The following is a 19,411-nucleotide window of genomic DNA, read 5'->3' on the forward strand; positions in this document are numbered from 1 at the left end:
GTAGTTGTGGCGCACGGGCTTAGTTGCTCCGCCGCATGTGGGATCTTCCCGGACCACGGCTTGAACCCGTGTCCCCTGCACTGGCAGATGGATTCTTAACCACCGCGCCACCAGGGAAGCCCCCACTGGCATAACCTAATTCAGGCATTCTGCAAATCAATGCCCTGCTCCACTTCCTTACAACAATGGAATTATTTGAAGGGACTGGGGGTGAGAGTGTGCTTGAAACCGCAGTTTTGGCTCCAGATTTCTTGAGCTACTGTGTCCACTGATTCGCTGACTGACTTTGGGCAAGTTGCTACTTTCTATGACCCAATCCTCCTATCTTAAAATCAGGATAACACGTAATTTAGAGTGTTGTTATGAGGATCAATTGAGATCATGCACGTGAAAACTTACATATGTGGTTCAACAAATGCTGTGGAGTAACAGATGAACGGCAGATCAATAGACAACAGACCTTAAAGGAACTAGGGCAGGAATTTTAGAAAGTTGTATAAGGGACAGACCTTGGGGTTCCCTTTACCCCCCAGGAGTCCCGGGGAGAGGGAGCGAAGCCATACTTTGTATTTCTTGGCCAGCACTTCCTCCTGACGGCTTGGCTGCATCTTCCCTCCTGATTCGTCGGGTCCCAGGCTGCAGCTTCAGCTCGCTCCGCCGCGCGGCGCCCTCTGTGGGCTCACCTTAAGTGTGAGGCTGAGGCCCGAGCACGGCGTCCAGTCTCCTGGGCAACCCTATAAACTTCCGGTTTGAGGCACGGCCGCGGTTGGCTAGAGGCCACATTTCCGCCACGTGACCCGGGCAGGCGCCCTGCGTGTGCGAGGGCGCGCGTCCGCTGCCGGCGACACCCGGCGCGTTCCGAAGTTCTACTCCTCGCCCCGGACTCGGGCCTCCCCCGGGGAGGTGGCGCCAGCCGAGGCCGCCGGCTCTGGAGGCGCGGGGCCGGGGCAGGGCTCGGAGTTCTCGAGGCTCCGTTGAGAAGCTGGACGGCAGCAAGACCGCTGCTCGAGAGCCTCCAAGCTGGAGCTGGAACTGGAACCCTGTGGGGCCGGGGCCGTGGCTGCCGGGCAGCGGCTCTTCCCGGCCGAGGCCCCAGCGGAGAATGAGCCAGAGGCGGTGGCGGGCTCCCGGCGGAGCGGCCGGGCTGGGAGCATGCTGCGCTGGTTCATCACCGTCCTCCTGTGTGCTGCCTTCCTGGGGCTGGTGAGAGCCGGGGCTGAAACCCTCCCAGGTCTAGGCGTGAGCAGAAGTCCTGCAGAGAACGCGGCCTTCCGAGCTCCTGTCTCGTTTCCGCCGCTTGCAGACTGGGTGTCCTTGGGCTCCTTAATCTGCCGGAGCCTCAGTTTTATAATCTGAAAAATGGGCACAGTTATCATCTTAGAGGGTTATTGTCAAGTGTGAAACCGATTTTCCTAAAATATTTTCCAGCTCCAGCAAACCTTTATACCTCTCGTCCGTGGGGTCGGGGGGATGCAAGAGGGGTTGCCACGTCTATAGCCGCCCCCGCCCCCTCCCCCCGCCTCCTGCGTTCACCCAACCCCCAAATTATTGCACGAAGTTGCTCTACTGGTCTAATTTGGTCAGACGAGGGTTTTCCTCTTCCTCGTCTGACCAAATTCACCCCTTATTTTTTTGCAGGTGGGGAAATAGACCCAGAGAGGGAAAGTGACTTTTTCGGACCACACAGCTGGTTAAGTGGTTGAGCCAGGAATAATGTCTCTTATTCTGCCTACAGTCTTATGTAAAACAGAATTTCAGGTCCTTCAGTGTTTTTCTAAGAACAAACTGCAAGGCTAATTTGGCCTTTTGCCAACCCCTTTGGCTGCCCTGTGGTCAACTTGTCTTAAATATTGGGATCCTGGGGAGTTGGGAGGGTGAGTCCTCTGAGCAGAGTCACTTCTGACCACTTAGTGTCTCTTCCTTTGAGCCTCTCTTGATTCTTAGAGTATTTGTATTTGAAGAAAAGTCATTGCGGATGATGTGCCAGGTCCTTTTAAGTGCTTTGCAGGCGGGAGCTAACTTGATTACAGCTGGGGCGCAGCCTTCCCTTCCTGTACTAGGCACTTACTCTGTGCCTGAGCCCAAGCCTGCCCCTAGCTGGAGACTGCTGAGGCCTGGAGAGGGGCTACACCCAAGCGTTTAGAGCAAATTCGTGCAATTAGACTCACTTATTCTTGAAATGTAGACCGACTGGAAACATGTTTTGTGTGTCCAGCGAATTTCCTGTGAAAGCCAACTGCAGCCCCTAATTTTTGCTGAAGTTACATGTCTCTGAGTGAAATTTTATTTTTAAAGTCATTGCATACACGTGTATGTAATATTCTCTAAGAAAGCCTTACAGACGGTACTTCTGAGGCTTTGGTTTTCTTTGAAGAAAAATGTAGATTTAGAAACATTCAAATTGTTTATCTCTTGCATGTTTTATATGTGTAATTCAGAGGAAGGACCCCATGTACACCCAGAAATATTGCTGTTTTAACAACATCAAAAAATGGGGATAATATTTTGATGGTTTTGTTAACTTAAATTTTTAACATCAAAATTCTGGTGTTATTTGTGCGTGCAGTATATTTCAGACTATTCAAAACTATTTCACAAATTTTTTAATGTTACATTTTACTGTTAATACAAATACTGTAGTTTTTTTCTGGTATTGTTCAAAAAGGAAACAGAATTGCAGCAAAGAGCCAAAAGAATTAAATAATTTTGTAAAAATCGAGAGTTGTCAAAACTAGAAAAACACTAGGACTCGGCACACCAGAAATAGGAGTCCATAGCTCTACTAGTACTAGTATTTTCGTTGTGAATTTGTCTTAACTATGGGGCTTAGTCTCCTACATTACATTGAAATCCCCTCCTCCCTTTTTAATACTGAAAAAAAGCTACCATCTAGATAGACTTTATTTTAATGATTGTAAATGAAAACTTCTGTCTTTTTAAATTTTAGGGAATGAGTGTCGCTCTACTGGGACCCACGTTTCAAGATTTGGCAACAAATGTGAACCGCAATATCAGCAGTCTTTCTCTGATTTTTGTGGGCCGTGCCTTTGGATATTTGGGTGGCTCTGTGATTGGTGGAGTTCTTTTTGACAGTATGAATCATTTTCTTCTTTTGGGTAAGTAAACAATTTTCACTTCGTTGTGACTTTCGAGGAATTTACAGTTTTTAAATATGAAACATACTGGCTTGCAGAATGGTTGACAACTTAAGGGTAGTGTTTAGGTATCCTCAGTGGAAGTCAGGTTTCCCTGGTGCCTGCTTTCGTCTTGGCAGTTACTGGGAATCTGGTCTAAACCTCTCTGGAAATTTAGTAGCGATCCTTAGCCTTCCCAACCTTCATTGTAGTTTAGGCACCACCGCTGGATAACATACTAGTTGTCCAAAGAGATCTGATTGTCAGGGTTTAGGGCAGATCTCCTGGGGCCATAGATCAGAATAAACTCCTTGAACCTCCCCAGATTAGACCCTGGACTGAAAATGAGGTGGGAGGGGATGGTGGGTGAAATGATGAAGGCTCAATTTTTGTCCCAGCTGCCCCATGTTAATGATTACCCCAGGCCTCTCTACCTCACTCTCAAAATAGATGGCAAAGCTTTTAACTTACTCTTTTTTTGGATAAATTGACATGTTTAAAGAAAATATGGATTAATGTGATAAAACTGCTTTGGACGTAAGGAGATAATTTACCATCGTTGATGAATGTGTAAATAATCTCTCTGATTTCCATAGTGTGTTGAAAGAATATACTTCTTATATTTCCCTCTCTATTCCCCAAATTTGTTTAATACATTTCTACTATGAACTACTATAGTAATTGCATTTAATTTTTGTCTTTTTTATTTTTTACCTCATATCTAAACATCTCTTCAGGTTGTTAAGTATGAAACATTTAAATGAATAATTTTTGAGTTTTGCTATAAAACTGCCTTGTGGTATAATGTATGGTTTGATTATCAGCAGTACTAGAAATGTACTTATACTAGAATAACTTATATTTTATAGTCCATAAAGATGATAAAAGCTTTTAAATGAAATAACTGTTAGTAGAAGCTGAACCTCTCATCTACTCATTATTATTTAATTTGACCTGTTTTACATTTTGGGGAGTTTTTATGATGTTGACTTGATCCATAACCCTTTCCCATAAATAGTGTTTTGTTTTTTTTTTTTTTTTTTTTTTTTTATTTTTTTTTAAATAGTGTTTTTTATAGCTGACTTTTACTTTTCTTCTCAGGAGTGTCAATGTTCGCTACCGCAATTGGTCTTTATCTTGTTCCATTTTGTAAGACTGCGGTGTTACTGATTGTCATGATGTCCATCTTTGGTGTTTCAATTGGCATTCTGGATACAGGTCAGTGAGCCCTTCATTGTCAACTCTGGGAGTAGGGACTTTCTACTAGAAAAAGTAGAGCATATGGTATTAAATTGTCACTTGCAATGCCCCCTAAAATGACACTGACCTACTGCGTTGGTCATGGGGTCTCCAGGTCAGAACCACCTTTCCGGCAACTACTCTTCTTGACAAGTAGGGTGCCCATTTTTGAGCAGCCAACCACAGAGTGAATTCAGAGAATTTTGTTTTTTGAGAGATTGTTGATTTACAGTATCCAAACAGGGAAGGGGCCCCCATGTGGGTAATTACAGTGCAGATGAGCAGGTTTTCATTTCGGAATAGAACTTTCTCATTGTAATATGGCAGGAATTGATGGGTTAATAGAACAAACCAAGTTTGGAACCATTATTTGGCTGAGGAAAAATAGAAGCAGCTCTCCAATTTAAAATGCACTCTGTCTTTTGAACTAAGAGAAACCTGTGCTGTGTATTATTTCCCTTCTTTTCCTATTCTCTCAAAAGTTCCTGCCTTCCTGCAGGAGATCCTCTCCATGTATCTTCATATCTTTTAAAACCAACTAAATAACATATGTGACATTTGTTCACCCCTAAAACCAACGTTCTCCCCCTCTTCCTTGCTCCCCTGTTATTTGATAGGTTGGGGAAATATTTTTTTACTTTGGGCTTAATTTGGTTGTGAGTTTACAGGATGGAATTGTATAGAATTGTATGTTTATCTGCAAATATATTAAAAAGAAAGGGAGAAAACACAAGACTTGAGGCTTCTTGCCTTTCACCATGTAGATACATAGACAGTGTAACTGAGCGTGTTAGAAGGTGTCTGTGTTCCTTGTTTCCTGCAGTGGGCACAGCAGAATTCTGTAATGTTCAGGTTCCTGAACATGTGTTTTGCATCTGCCATATACATAAATAATTTTCTTCAAGTGGCTACTAATTGCAGGTACAGAAAAATTTGGTAATTTGGCCACTATCTGATGATAATATATATTTAAAATGTTTAAAAATAAATAACTATATAAATATCCTTCCCTACCCCCACCCCACGTAACCCTGGTATTAGAACTGTATTATGAAAAGCCTTGGGCTAAAGTACTTGGCTCTAGGAAATAGTGGTTTATTAGCTTGTAGAATCCCATTTGTGAGTGTGTGGTGTTCCAGTGCTTAGAGTTTGCTGGTGGTATTGGTGAGTTAGAGTTTCTTAAGCATAGAATTGACTTAGTTGCAACAGTTGATAACTTAGAATATTATAATCCTTGTGCCATGTAAAATACACTCATCTATTTTGAACTTTTTTCTACTAAGTTACTATGATTAAATCATTCTCCCCATCTTTCATTGGTAGGTGGTAACGTCCTAATCTTGGCTATTTGGGGGGACAAAGGAGCCCCCCATATGCAGGCCTTACACTTCAGTTTTGCCTTGGGTGCCTTTTTGGCTCCCCTGCTGGCTAAACTGGCATTGGGCAGGATGGTGTCTGCTGAAAACCACACAAAGGCTGACTTTAACCATTCTGCCTTCAACCAGTCATCTGAAGCTGACTCAGAATCTCTACTTGGAATACCTGATGATATGAATTTACTGTGGGCTTATGCTGTTATCGGTGCTTATATTTTTGTAGTTTCTCTCTTTTTTTTCGCTCTGTTTGTAAAGAAAAGCTCAAGGCAGGAAAAAGCAAAAGCATCTACTCAGAGGTTTCGAAGAGCTAAATATCACAATACCCTTCTTTGTCTTCTTTTTCTGTTCTTCTTTTTTTATGTTGGAGCCGAGGTAACATATGGCTCTTACATTTTCTCCTTTGCAACCACCCATGTGGGCATGAAAGAAAGTGAAGCAGCTGGGTTGAACTCCATCTTCTGGTGGACCTTTGCAGCCTGCAGGGGTATGGCAGTCTTTTTTGCTACATGTTTACAACCTGGAACCATGATTGTGTGGAGCAACATTGGCAGCCTGGCTTCATCTTTATTTCTGGTGCTTTTTGACAAGAGCCGAGTTTGTCTCTGGATAGCAACTTCAGTATATGGTGCCTCAATGGCAACCACGTTTCCCAGTGGTGTGTCTTGGATTGAGCAGTACACGACCATCCATGGGAAAGCTGCAGCATTTTTTGTAGTCGGTGCTGCCCTGGGAGAAATGGCTATTCCTGCAGTAATTGGAATTCTTCAAGGAAAATACCCTGATTTGCCTGTAGTTTTGTACACCTGTTTGGGGTCATCAGTAGCCACTGCTGTTTTATTTCCTGTGCTGTATAAATTAGCCACCTTCCCTGTCAGTCGTCAGCAAAAAGAACACAGTAAAAGTGAGGACCAGAAAGCTTTGCTCTCTAGCTCTGGGCTAAATGACTATGAGGAAGAGAATGAAGAAGAATATGCAGAAAAATGGAATGAAATGGACTTTGAAGTGATCGAAATGAATGATACAATAAGGAATTCTGTAATAGAGACATCTAGGTATATTTTGATGGAGCCCACAGCTGACGTCTCCAACCAATCCCACTCAAATGCGTTAATGTTTGAGTCCTCTCCAGTTAATATGGGCAAGTCCCCTGTGAATCACCTTGCAAGAAACCAGGACAAAAGGGACTAAGGCCTAGAGAAGATGAATTATTTACTGACTTCCCTGAATAATCACCAGTTCTAAAGAGGCCAGTCAGAGCAAAGCATAACAGATTTTCAACAAGCTTTGGGGGTCAAAATTTCTAGGTCCAAGTATAGCAAATGCTAAAAGGTTTTGAAATGTTTTGTCATTCCCAGAGCCTTTCATAAAGAACCAATGACCTCATACAGCTAGATCCTGTTGTGAGGTTAGCGTTTGGTGGCATGTGGCTGATAAGGCAATATTTTCTGGCCTCAGAGTGTGCAGAGAAGGCATTTGTTTTTGAGAAGTTGGGTGCCATTCAGATAGAATGAAACTGTTTAGTAGTTGAATTGGTTAGCTGAACAAATTATCCATCGTCAGTATTCTGCCAGGGAAGTTGAGGAGAATCATTTCATAAAAGAGCATCTTTGAAAATGGACAGAGATTTTTAATTGTTTCACTCTGTAGTGTTGGACCAGAAAATGCTAATTACTCATATGATTTCTGATTTCTATGAAGAGAACACAGAACAGGCACAGACCTGGCTTCAGGCCTCCACTGCTGCTTACTAGTCTTCTGGCCCTGTACTCAGTCATTTAACTTATATAGGTCTCGTTTATCTCATCCCCGATCTGTGATTCTCTAATGAAAATGTGATGACTTTCAAACTGGGAATCCATAATTTTTAAAGTTTGTGCAAGATATCTGCCAGAAATCAATATAAGTGTCACCCCATTCTTCATTTCAAATGAGAAGTGAAAAAAATTGATAGCTTTAAGAATGTGCTACTAAAAAAAAAAAAAAAAAAAAAAAAGAATGTGCTACTGACTGTGAATATTGTCAATTTAAGAGACTCGGTGTTGAATACTTTATTTGAATAATTGTCTGAAGAATACATTTTTAGTACCGTATTTCATCGATTCTGAGATGCACCTTTTTTCACATTTTTAACATCTCTGAAATCAGAATATGTGTTGAAATCAATGATCATTTAACATGTGGCAAAACTTAATTGCCAGTTTTCTCCCACATACTTCTATAAAGTAGTGTTGCATTTTACAGTCAGTGTCTTAGTTTCAGTGACTATAGTAATTCATTCAATTATAGAGATTATACTATTTTTACAGACATTTTAAAAAGAGAAGTTATTTTTATATGCTTATTTTCTCTAATTATGTTCAAACAGGATTTGGAGATGCCTTGTTCTGATTTTTAAAGCTGTTTCAGGGTTACTATGTTAGTTGTAGGGCTGTGGACAGGGTCTCTTGAGGTCCTTTGCCTAGCTCAGTGACACAGTCTGGGGATGAGCCTTGCTGTTCCAGGAATTGCTCCTCATTGAGTCTGGTTGGTAATCATGTACCGGCTGTAAATTAGGTTGCTAGTTTAATTTACAATGAGACACAGTCTTTTCCAATGATTGGAATACTTGTATCCCCCTCCACTTGTATCCTCTGGATACAAGTGGATACAATACTCTGGATACAATACTTGAAGCCCTCCGGGCTTCTTCTTTGCTGAGTTTGGAATACCTGGGAAACCAAAGTAACAATTAGAAAGTGGCTTGGGAGCCTAAGAGTCAGCGATCATGAGTATGGCAAATGGGCTATCCTTTGATAAATGACTGACATTGATGACAGATTTTATTCACTTCTTTTTAGCACATTTTATGCTGAGTAATATCTAATTTCTACTTGGTTGCAGTATGTCTGCTTTTTATCTAATTTCTATAAATTGGCCTTTGTTTTTTCTTAAGTGGAAAACTGCCTTTCTTGACCACTGTCCATTATTGGTTCATATTAACAATCTGACAGTTTTGGAGAGGGCTGGTGAAAAAATTAGCAGTGAAAAGCCTATTCTTCTTGCTCTTTTTATACTGTATTTTTCTCTTAGCTAGAACTTGGAGATTATTTCTGCTCCATTTACTGCTTTTTCTCAGGTTGTTGGAATTTAGGCAGTAGCAACTATTTGGCATCTGCGTGGCTTGCTAGAATAGGGATTCTACCTGCAGCATCTACATTTGAAGGGTAAAAAGGCAACTCAGGGAAAGAAGGTAATAGGAACATGGCAGAAAATTTGGAAATCCATGAAAAATGCATTAGAATTCCACAAACCAAAATGTGAATGGCCAGATGAGATTATAGGCATTGTTAAAGTTTGATAATGTATTTCCATATTGGAAGGATAAGACTTAGTACAATTCAGGAATTAGCATTCATCCTAATAATCAGTTCTTAGTTAAGTAAGTGTCTCCTGATACACAGGTAACCAATACCGAAATTTTCTATTGCTGAGTAACAAATCACCACAAATTTAACGGCTTAAAACAGCAGAGTTTTTGTTTCTTTAACCTCATCGTTTCCTTGAGTCAGGAGTTTGGGCACGGTGTCACTGGGTTCCCTGCTCACGGTTTCACAGGGCTCCAGTCAGGCTGTTGGAAGAGTTGTACTTCTTTGTGGAGCTTGGGCTTCCCTTCCAGGGCCATGTAGTTTTTGACGGTATTCAGTTCCTTGCTGTGGTGGACTGAGGTCTCCGTTTTTTGCTGGCTGTCAGCAGGCACCATTCTCGATTGTTAGAACCTCCCACAGATCCTTGCTCTGTGGCCCTCTCTTAGATCCTCTCAGAAGTATGGCAGCTTGTTTCTTCAAAGCCAGTGGGAGAATCTCTTACCAGAGCCTGCTAAGCTGGTGTCTTTTATAATATAGTGTAATCACAGGAGTGACATCCTGTCACCTTTGCCATATTCTAGTGGCTAGAAGGAAGTCGCAGATCTGCCCAAACTCAAGGGGAGAAGCTAGTATAGAGATGTATCTGTGATTATTGAGGATCACCTTGGAGTGTGTCTGCTATACTCAGGTACCTGCAAAACTCAAGAGAGATAGAAAGTTTGAGCTGGGGGGAAGAAAGACCTTCAGCAGTCATTGAAAGTGATTATAGATACAGCCCACTGAACGTGCTAGTGAGGGGATAGAAAGTGTCCCATAGACCAGGCCAATAAACCTAACTCAGAGTTAGGCTTTTTTTTCTTGAGATTTTATTTTGTGTCCTTTACCACTGTGCTTTTTAAAACCCGTTCAAATGCAGCGTAATATGAGGGAAATAGGTAAGTTTCAGTTTAATTGTATTTTCATAGTAAAGTCTAAGAACACTTTGAGAGCATTTTTCAATTACTATTATTTTTTAAAGAAAAATCTTTTTTAAAAATCAGTTTTTATTATACAGGTAATGATGGTATAAAGAAAGGTCATGATAGAAGATTAGGGAAGTACCTAAAAATATAAGGGACAAATATAAGTAATCAAAATCCTAAACACCTAGAAAGTTCTTACATTTCTAATCAACTTAATTTCCTAAGTCAAAGGCAAAGGGGTAAAAAAAAAATTTCCTTCTACCAGATAAGGTATCAGAAACCACTTGAATTTTGTGTCCAGATTATATTGATCCTACATTTGGTGGACTGCTTTTTAGTTTGAAGAATTGTAGTTTATTAAAAACAAAAACAGTGTAGCAACACATTCCTGAAAAATGTGTGAGACCAGATTACATGTAAAGTGATTTTGTTTCAGGTAGATTTACTGAATAGTCAGGATAGCTTCTCATAACCAGAACTTTTGTTTTACCATAGCAATGTACCATTTTCAATCCTGCCACTTAAAAAGTTATTACTAAAATAGAGCTTAAAATTCGTAGTGGAAGTAGATATATTCTTCTGGGATGCCCTGTATTTGTTTGTTAAGTGCCCTTGTTTTGTTCATAGTGTTGTAAATGTGTGTGTTTGTATATGTGAACCCACAGATATTGTGTTTGATGTTTTCTTATACTATGGGGATGCTGTGGAGGTAGAGGTGATAGGGAAGGGATACAGAAAAGCTTCCCATATGATTCAAAGTTTGTTAGAAATGTTCTTTTAAAAAAAAAAAAAATATTTATTTATTTTGGCTGTGCCAGCTCTCAGTTGTGGCACGTGGAACCTTTGTTGCAGCGTTCAGGATCTTTAGTTGCGGCATGCATGTGGGATCTAGTTCCCTGACTAGGGATTGAACCTGGCCGCCTTCATTGGGAGCACAGAGTCTTTCCCATTGGACCACCAGGGAAGTCCCAGAAATGGTTTTTTTTAATTGAAATTTTTATGAAGATTACTGTAGATTTACATGCAGTTGTATGTAGTGTTTTTTTCAAATTTGCTGAGAGAGGGTTACTTGCTCAATGTAGAAGGGTAGAGAACTAGACTAGTGCTTCTCATACTTTAATGTGCATTAGAATTGCTTGTTAAAATACAGATTCTAGGGCTTCCCTGGTGGCACAGTGGTTGAGAATCCGCCTGCCGATGCAGGGGACACGGGTTCGTGCCCCAGTCCGGGAAGATCCCACATGCCACGGAGTGGCTGGGCCTGTGAGCCATGGCCACTGAGCCTGTGCATCCGGAGCCTGTGCTGTGCAACGGGAGAGGCCACAACAGTGAGAGGCCTGCGTACTACAAAAAAAAAAAAAAAAAAAAAAACAAAACAAAACAAAACAAAACAGATTCTAATTCAGTTGAACTGGGGTAAGACTGAGATTCTACATTTCTAACAAGCTCCTAGGTGCTGTTGGCCCTTGGATTGACCACACTTTGGGTAGCAAGTTCCACTTTTTGGGAGTGTCAAGTTCTTTGCTACTTTTGGGAATTTCATTTATTTTGTTTTAGCTTTTCTTTTCTTTCTTTTTTTTTTAAATGGAGGACCACAACAAAAGCAACAATGATTGCAGTTGCCAAACACACAGCACACTCATACTGTGTCATAATATTGACATTCAGTCCAGTAATCCTCCACTGTAACAGCTCCTTTACTTTGCATTGAAAATTGATTTGTATATTTTTTGCCTCTGAGTCCTTGTGGGATTTTTTTTTTATTCAAACAGAAAGTCACAAAAATTATAATCATCCTCATCAGTTCACTCAGTCCCATGTAATCAATTTTTTTTCATCTTGATCTTTTGTTAGCACTTTTATGAATTCATCAGTTTTCCATTAGAGTTCTGAAAATGCTTAATTCATTCAGTTCAGCAGTATAGTCAGTTACCAGAAACCTGTACTTGTCAGAGTCTTTTCCATGAATTCCATGAAGATGAAACCCTTTTATAGGAATATTTTTGCAAAAGCATCAGAGTACACCCAGAACTCTCTGTAAATGACAAAAGACTTAAAAATGACCACGGTTAAAGATCTGATGAAAGTTCATAATAATGCAATTGACAAGGAAATGTAGTTATTTCTGAGATATACATTTTAAAGTAATAACAAGAATTATGACTTATAACATTATACCGGAACATATAAGATTTTTAGAAATTTCATGTAATGTCTGAAACATTTATGTTAACATATTTCCATACAAATAACTCAAAGTTTAGTATTAGTTGTTTTTGTTTGTTTGTTTTATACAGCAGGTTCTTATTAGTCATCAATTTTATACACATCAGTGTATTTATGTCAATCCCAATCGCCCAATTCAGCACACCACCATCCCCACCCCACCGCGGTATTCCCCCCTTGGTGTCCCTACATTTGTTCTCTACATCTGTGTCTCAACTTCTGCCCTGCAACCTGGTTCATTTGTACCATTTTTCTAGGTTCCACATACATGTGTTAATACATGACATTTGTTTTTCTCTTTCTGACTTACTTCACTCTGTATGACAGTCTCTAGATCCATCCACGTTTCAACAAATGACCCAATTTCGTTCCTTTTTATGGCTGAGTAATATTCCATTGTCTATATGTACCACATCTTCTTTATCCATTCGTCTGTTGATGGGCATTTAGGTTGCTTCCATGTGGCTGTTGTAAATAGTGCTGCAGTGAACATTGGGGTTGATGTGTCTTTTTGAATTATGGTTTTCTCTGGGTATATGCCCAGTAGTGGGATTGCTGGATCATATGGTAATTCTATTTTTAGTTTTTTTTTTTTTTTTTTTTTTTTTTTTTTTTTTTTTTTTAAAACTTCAAATGAGATAACTTCAAACTGTACCATCATATGGAAAACTTTTTAAAATGGCATTGTTTATTTTCCACAACTAATTTGGCAAGCACCATACAGTCAAAGACATTAACATTGATAATTTTAAGCTCGAACTTAACACAACTGGCTAACTAAATAGGTACCTAACAGTTGCTGAAATTATGGTATGGTTCTTTGAATAATGACAGTTTTCGGTATGCGGGCCTCTCACTGTTGTGGCCTCTCCCATTGCGGAGCACAGGCTCCGGACGCGCAGGCTCAGCGGCCACGGCTCACGGGCCCAGCCGCTCCGCGGCATGTGGGATCTTCCCAGACCGGGGCACGAACCCGCGTTCCCTGCATCGGCAGGCGGACTCTCAACCACTGCGCCACCAGGGAAGCCCTATTTTTAGTTTTTTAAGGAACCTCCATACTGTTCTCCATAGTGGCTGTATCAATTTACATTACCACCAACAGTGCATGAGGGTTCCCTTTTCTCCACACCCTCTCCAGCATTGGTTGTTTGTAGATTTTCTGATGACGCCCATTCTAACTGGTGTGAGGTGATACCTCATTGTAGTTTAGATTTGCATTTCTCTTATAATTAGTGACATTGAGCAGTTTTTCATATGCTTCTTGGCCATCAGTGTGTCTTCTTTAGAGAAATGTCTATTTACGTCTTCTGCCCATTTTTGGATTGGGTTGTTTGTTTCTTTAATATTGAGCTGCATGATTTGTTTATATATTTTGGAGATTAATCCTTTGTCCATTGATTTGTTTGCAAATATTTTCTCCCATTCTTAGGGTTGTCTTTTTGTCTTGTTTATGGTTTCCTTCCCTGTGCAAAAGCTTTTAAGTTTCCTTAGGTCCCATTTGTTTATTTTTTTTATTTCCATTATACTAGAAGGTGGATCAAAAAAGATCTTGTTGTGATTTATGTCAAAGAGTGTTCTTCCTATGTTTTCCTCTAAGAGTTTTAGAGTGTCTGGTCTTACATTTAGGTCTCGAATCCATTTTGAACTTATTTTTGTGTATGGTGTTAGGGAATATTCTAATTTCAGTCTTTTATACGTAGCTGTCCAGTTTTCCCAACACCACTTATTGAAGAGACTGTCTTTTCTCCATTGTATATCCTTGCTTCCTTTGTCATAGATTAGTTGACCATAGGTGCGTGGGTTTATCTCTGGGCTTTCTAGCTTGTTCCATTGATCTATGTTTCTGTTTTTGTGCCAGTACCATATTGTCTTGATTACTGTAGCTTTGTAGTATAGTCTGAAGTCAGGGAGTCTGATTCCTCCAGCTCCTTTTTTTTTTTCCCTCAAGACTGCTTTGGCTATTTGGGGTCTTTTGTGTCTCCATACAAATTTTAAGACGATTTGTTCTAGTTCTGTAAAAAATGCCATTGGTAATTTGATAAGGATTGCATTGAATCTGTAGATTGCTTTGGGTAGTATACTCATTTTCACAATATTGATTCTTCCAATCCAAGAACATGGTATGTCTCTCCATCTGTTGATATCATCTTTAATTTCTTTCATCAGTGTCTTATAGTTTTCTGCATACAGGTCTTTTGTCTCCGTAGGTGGGTTTATTCCTAGGTATTTTATTCTTTTTGCTGCAGTGGTAAATGGGAGTGTTTCCATAATTTCTCTTTCAGATTTTTTATCATTAGTGTATAGGAATGCATGAGATTTCTGTGCATTAATTTTGTATCCTGCATCTTTACCAGATTCATTGATTAGCTCTAGTAGTTTTCTGGTGGCATTTTTAGGATTCTCTATGTATAGTATCATGTCATCTGCAAACAGTGACAGTTTTACTTTTTCTTTTCCAATTTGTATTCCTTTTATTTCTTTTCCTTCTCTGATTGCTGTGGCTAGGAATTCCAAAACTATGTTGAATAATAGTGGCGAGACTGGACATCCTTGTCTTGTTCCTGATCTTAGAGAAAATGCTTTTAGTTTTTCACCATTGAGAATGATGTTTGTTGTGGGTTTGTCGTATATGGCCTTTATTATGTTGAGGTAGGTTCCCTCTGTGCCCACTTTCTGGAGAGTATTTTTATCATAAATGGGTGTTGAATTTTGTCAAAAGCTTTTTCTGCATTTCTTGAGATGATCATATGGGGTTTTTTTTGTGTTTTTTTTTTTGTAAAGAAGATGTTGGGGGTAGGAGTTTTTATTAATTAATTTATTTTTGCTGTATTGGGTCTTCGTTTCTGTGTGAGGGCTTTCTCTAGGTGGCAAGCGGGGCCACTCTTCATCACGTTGCGCGGGCCTCTCACTATCGCGGCCTCTCTTGTTGTGGAGCACAGGCTCCAGACGTGCAGGCTCAGCAGTTGTGGCTCATGGGCCCAGTTGCTCCACGGCATATGGGATTCTCCAAGACCAGGGCTTGAATCCATGTCCCACGCATTAGCAGGCAGATAGATACTCAACCACTGCGCCACCAGGGAAGCCTGATCATATGGTTTTTATTCTTCAACTTTTTAATATGGTGTATCACATTGATTGATTTGCGTATGTTGGAGAATCCTTGTATCCCTGGGATAAATCCCACTTGATCATGGTGTATGATCCTTTTAATGTGTTGTTGGATTCTGTTTGCTCGTGTTTTGTTGAGGATTTTTGCATCTATATTCATCAGTGATATTAGTCTGTAATTTTCTTTTTTTGTAGTATCTTTGTCTTTTGGTATCAGGGTGATGGTGGCCTCATAGAATGAGTTTGGGAGTGTTCCTTCCTCTGCAATTTTTTGGAAGAGTTTGAGAAGGATGGGTGTTAGCTCTTCTCTAAATGTTTGATGGAATTCACCTGTGAAGCCATCTGGTCCTGGACTTTTGTTTGTTGGAAGATTTTTAAGCACAGTTTCAATTTCATTACTTGTGATTGGTCTGTTATATTTTCTGTTTCTTCCTGGTTCAGTCTTGGAAGTTTATACCTTTCTAAGAATTTGTGCATTTCTTCCAGGTTGTCCATTTTATTGGCATAGAGTTGTTGGTAGTACTGCCTTAGGATGTTTTGTATTTCTGCGGTGTCTGTTGTAACTTCTCCTTTTTCATTTCTAATTTTTATTGATTTGAGTCCTCTCCCTCTTTTTCTTGATGAGGCTGGCTCATGGTTTATCATTTTGTTTATCTTCTCAAAGAACCAGCTTTTAGTTTTATTGATCTTTGCTATTGTTTTGTTTCTATTTCATTTATTTCTGCTCTGATCTTTATGATTTCTCTCCTGCTAACTTCGGTTTTGTTTTTTGTTCTTCTTTCTCTAGTTCCTTTAAGTGTAAGGTTAGATTGTTTACTTGAGATGTAGCTTGTTTCTTGAGGTAGGCTTGTATAGCTATAAACTTCCCTCTTAGAACTGCTTTTGCTGTATCCCATAGGTTTTGGATTGTCGTGTTTTCATTGTCATTTGTCTCTAGGTATTTTTTGATTTCCTCTTTGATTTCTTTAGTGATATCTTGGTTATTTAGTAATGTATTGTGTAGCCTACATGTGTTTGTGTTTTTTACATTTTTTTCCCTGTAATTCATTTCTAATCTCATAGCATTGTGGTCAGAAAAGATGCTTGATATGATTTCAATTTTCTTAAATTTACTGAGGCTTGATTTGTGACCCAAGATGTGATCTATCCTGGAGAACGTTCTGTGCGCACTTGAGAAGAAAGTGTAATCTGCTGTTTTTGCATGGAATGTCCTATGAATATCAATTAAATCTGTCTGGTCTGTTGTGTCATTTAAAGCTTGTGTTTCCTTATTAATTTTCTGTTTGGATGATCTGTCCATTGGTGTAAGTGAGGTGTTAAAGTCCCCCACTATTATTGTGTTACTGTCGATTTCCTCTTTTATAGCTGTTAGCAGTTGCCTTATGTATTGAGGTGCACCTATGCTGGGTTCATATATATTTAAAATTGTTATATCTTCTTCTTGGATTGATCCCTTGATCATTATGTAGTGTCCTTCCTTGTCTGTTGTAACATTCTTTATTTTAAAGTCTGTTTTATCTGATATGAGTATTGCTACTCCAGCTTTCTTTTGATTTCCATTTGCATGGAATATCTTTTTCTGTTGCCTCCCTTTCAGTCTGTATGTGTCCCTAGGTCTGAAGTGGGTCTCTTGTAGACAGCATATATATGGGTCTTGTTTTTGTATCCATTCAGCAAGCCTGTGTCTTTTGGTTGGAGCATTTAATCCATTCACGTTTAAGGTAATTATCGACATGTATGTTCCTGTGACCATTTTCTTAATTGTTTGGGGTTTGTTTTTGTAGGTCCTTTTCTTCTCTTGTATTTCCCACTTAGAGAAGTTCCTTTAGCATTTGTTGTAGAGCTGGTTTGGTGGTGCTGAATTCTCTTAGCTTTTGCTTGTCTGTAAAGCTTTTGATTTCTCCATCAAATCTGAATGAGATCCTTGCTGGGTAGAGTAATCTTGGTTGTTGGTTCTTCCCTTTCATCACTTTAAGTATATCATGCCACTCCCTTCTGGCTTGTATAGTTTCTGCTGAAAAATCAGCTGTTAACCTTATGGGAGTTCCCTCGTATGTTATTTGTCATTTTTCCCTTGCTTCTTTTCAATAATTTTTCTTTGTCTTTAATTTTTGCCAATTTGATTACTATGTGTCTCGGCATATTTTTTCTTGGGTTTATCCTGTATGGGGCTTGCTGCGCTTCCTGGACTTCGGTGGCTATTTCCTTTCCCGTGTGAGGGAAGTTTTCAACTCTAATCTCTTCAGATATTTTCTCTAGTCCTTTCTCTCTCTCTTCTCTTTCTGGGACCCCTATGATGCGAATATTGTTGCGTTTAATGTTGTCCAGAGGTCTCTTAGGCTGTCTTCATTTCTTTTCATTCTTTTTTCTTTAGTCTGTTCCACAGCAGTGAATTCCACCATTCTGTCTTCCAGCTCACTTATCTGTTCTTCTGCCTCAGTTATTCTGCTATTGATTCCTTTTAGTGTACTTTTCATTTCAGTTATTGTATTGTTCATCTCTGTTTGTTTTTTAATTCTTCTAGGTCTTTGTTGAACATTTCTTGCATCGTCTCAGTCTTTGCCTCCATTTTTTTTCCCAAGGTCCTGGATCATCTTCACTATCATTATTCTGAATTCTTTTTCTGGAAGGTTGCGTACCTCCACTTCATTTAGTTGTTTTTCTGTGGTTTTATCTTGTTCCTTCATCTGGTACATAGCCGTCTACCTTTTCATCTTGTCTGTCTTTCTGTGAATGTGGTTTTTGTTCCACAGGCTGCAGGATTGTAGTTCTTCTTGCTTCTGCTGTCTTTCCTCTGGTGGATGAGGCTGTCTAAGAGGCTTGATGGGAGGGACTGGTGGTGGGTAGAGCTGACTGTTGCTCTGGTGGGCAGAGCTCTGTAAAACTTTAATCCACTTGACTGTTGATGGGTGGGGCTGGGTTCCCTCCCTGTTGGTTGTTTGGCCTAAGGCAACCCAACACTGGAGACTACCTGGGCTCCTTGGTGGGGCTAATGACAGACTCTGGGAGGGCTCATGCCAAGGAGTACCTCCCATAACTTCTGCTGCCAATGACCTTGTCCCCACGGTGAAACAGAGCCACCCCCCGCCTCTGCAGGAGACCCTCTAACACTAGCAGGTAGGTCTGGTTCAGTCTCCCCCAGGGTCACTGCTCCTTCCCCTGGGTCCTGATGTGCACACTACTTTGTGTGTGCCCTCCAAGAGTGGAGTCTCTGTTTCCCCCAGTCCTGTTGAAGTCCTGCAATCAATTCCCACTAGCCTTCAATGTCTGATTCTCTAGGGATTCCTCCTCCCGTTGCCAGATCCCCAGGTTGGGAAGCCTGACGTGGGGCTCAGAACCTTCACTCCAGTGGGTGGACTTCTGTGGTATAAGTGTTCTCCAGTCTGTGAGTCACCCACCCAGCAGTTATGGGATTTGATTTTTACTGTGATTGTGTCCCTCCTACCATCTCATTGTGGCTTCTCCTTTGTCTTTGGATGTGGGGTATCTTTTTCGGTGAGTTCCAGTGTCTTCCTGTCGATGATTGTCCAGCAGCTAGTTGTGATTCTGGTGTTCTCACAAGAGGGAGTGAGAGCACCTCCTTCTACTCCACCATCTTTGTTCCTCCTCCTGTTTTAGCTTTTCTAAATCTGACCCTAAATCTCTGGAATTCTGCAGTCCCTACAAACCCCCTCCTCTTACACACACTATTCTGAGTTCTCTTCAGTCCTCTCCATTTACCACATTAGCTGTTGAATATTTACTTTACTGGAGTCTGTCATACAAAGTGAAGTAAGTCAGAAGGAGAAAAACAAATACCGTATGCTAACACATATATATGGAATCTAAGAAAAAAAATGTCATGAAGAGATTAGTGGTAGGACGGGAATAAAACACAGACCTACTAGAGCATGGACTTGAGGATATGGGGAGGGGGAAGGGTAAGTGGTGACGATGTGAGAGAGTGGCAGGGACATATACACACTACCAAATGTAAATTAGATAGCTAGTGGGAAGCTGCCGCATAGCACAGGGAGTTCACC

General features: G+C 40.4%; 1 protein-coding gene across 1 annotated transcript; it reads left to right on the forward strand.

Annotated features, from left to right (window-relative positions):
- Nucleotides 1–732: 732 nt before the first annotated feature.
- On the forward strand, nt 733–7,654 carry MFSD4B (major facilitator superfamily domain containing 4B). Its single transcript, XM_059083621.2, is given in 5 exon segments — nt 733–1,203; nt 2,948–3,116; nt 4,236–4,352; nt 5,697–6,907; nt 6,909–7,654. Coding segments are annotated over 5 exon segments (1,584 nt in total). The 5' UTR covers nt 733–1,152; the 3' UTR covers nt 6,945–7,654.
- Nucleotides 7,655–19,411: the final 11,757 nt, after the last annotated feature.

Source organism: Kogia breviceps, chromosome 13 (genome assembly GCF_026419965.1).
Source record: "Kogia breviceps isolate mKogBre1 chromosome 13, mKogBre1 haplotype 1, whole genome shotgun sequence".
Taxonomy (NCBI): domain Eukaryota; kingdom Metazoa; phylum Chordata; class Mammalia; order Artiodactyla; family Physeteridae; genus Kogia; species Kogia breviceps.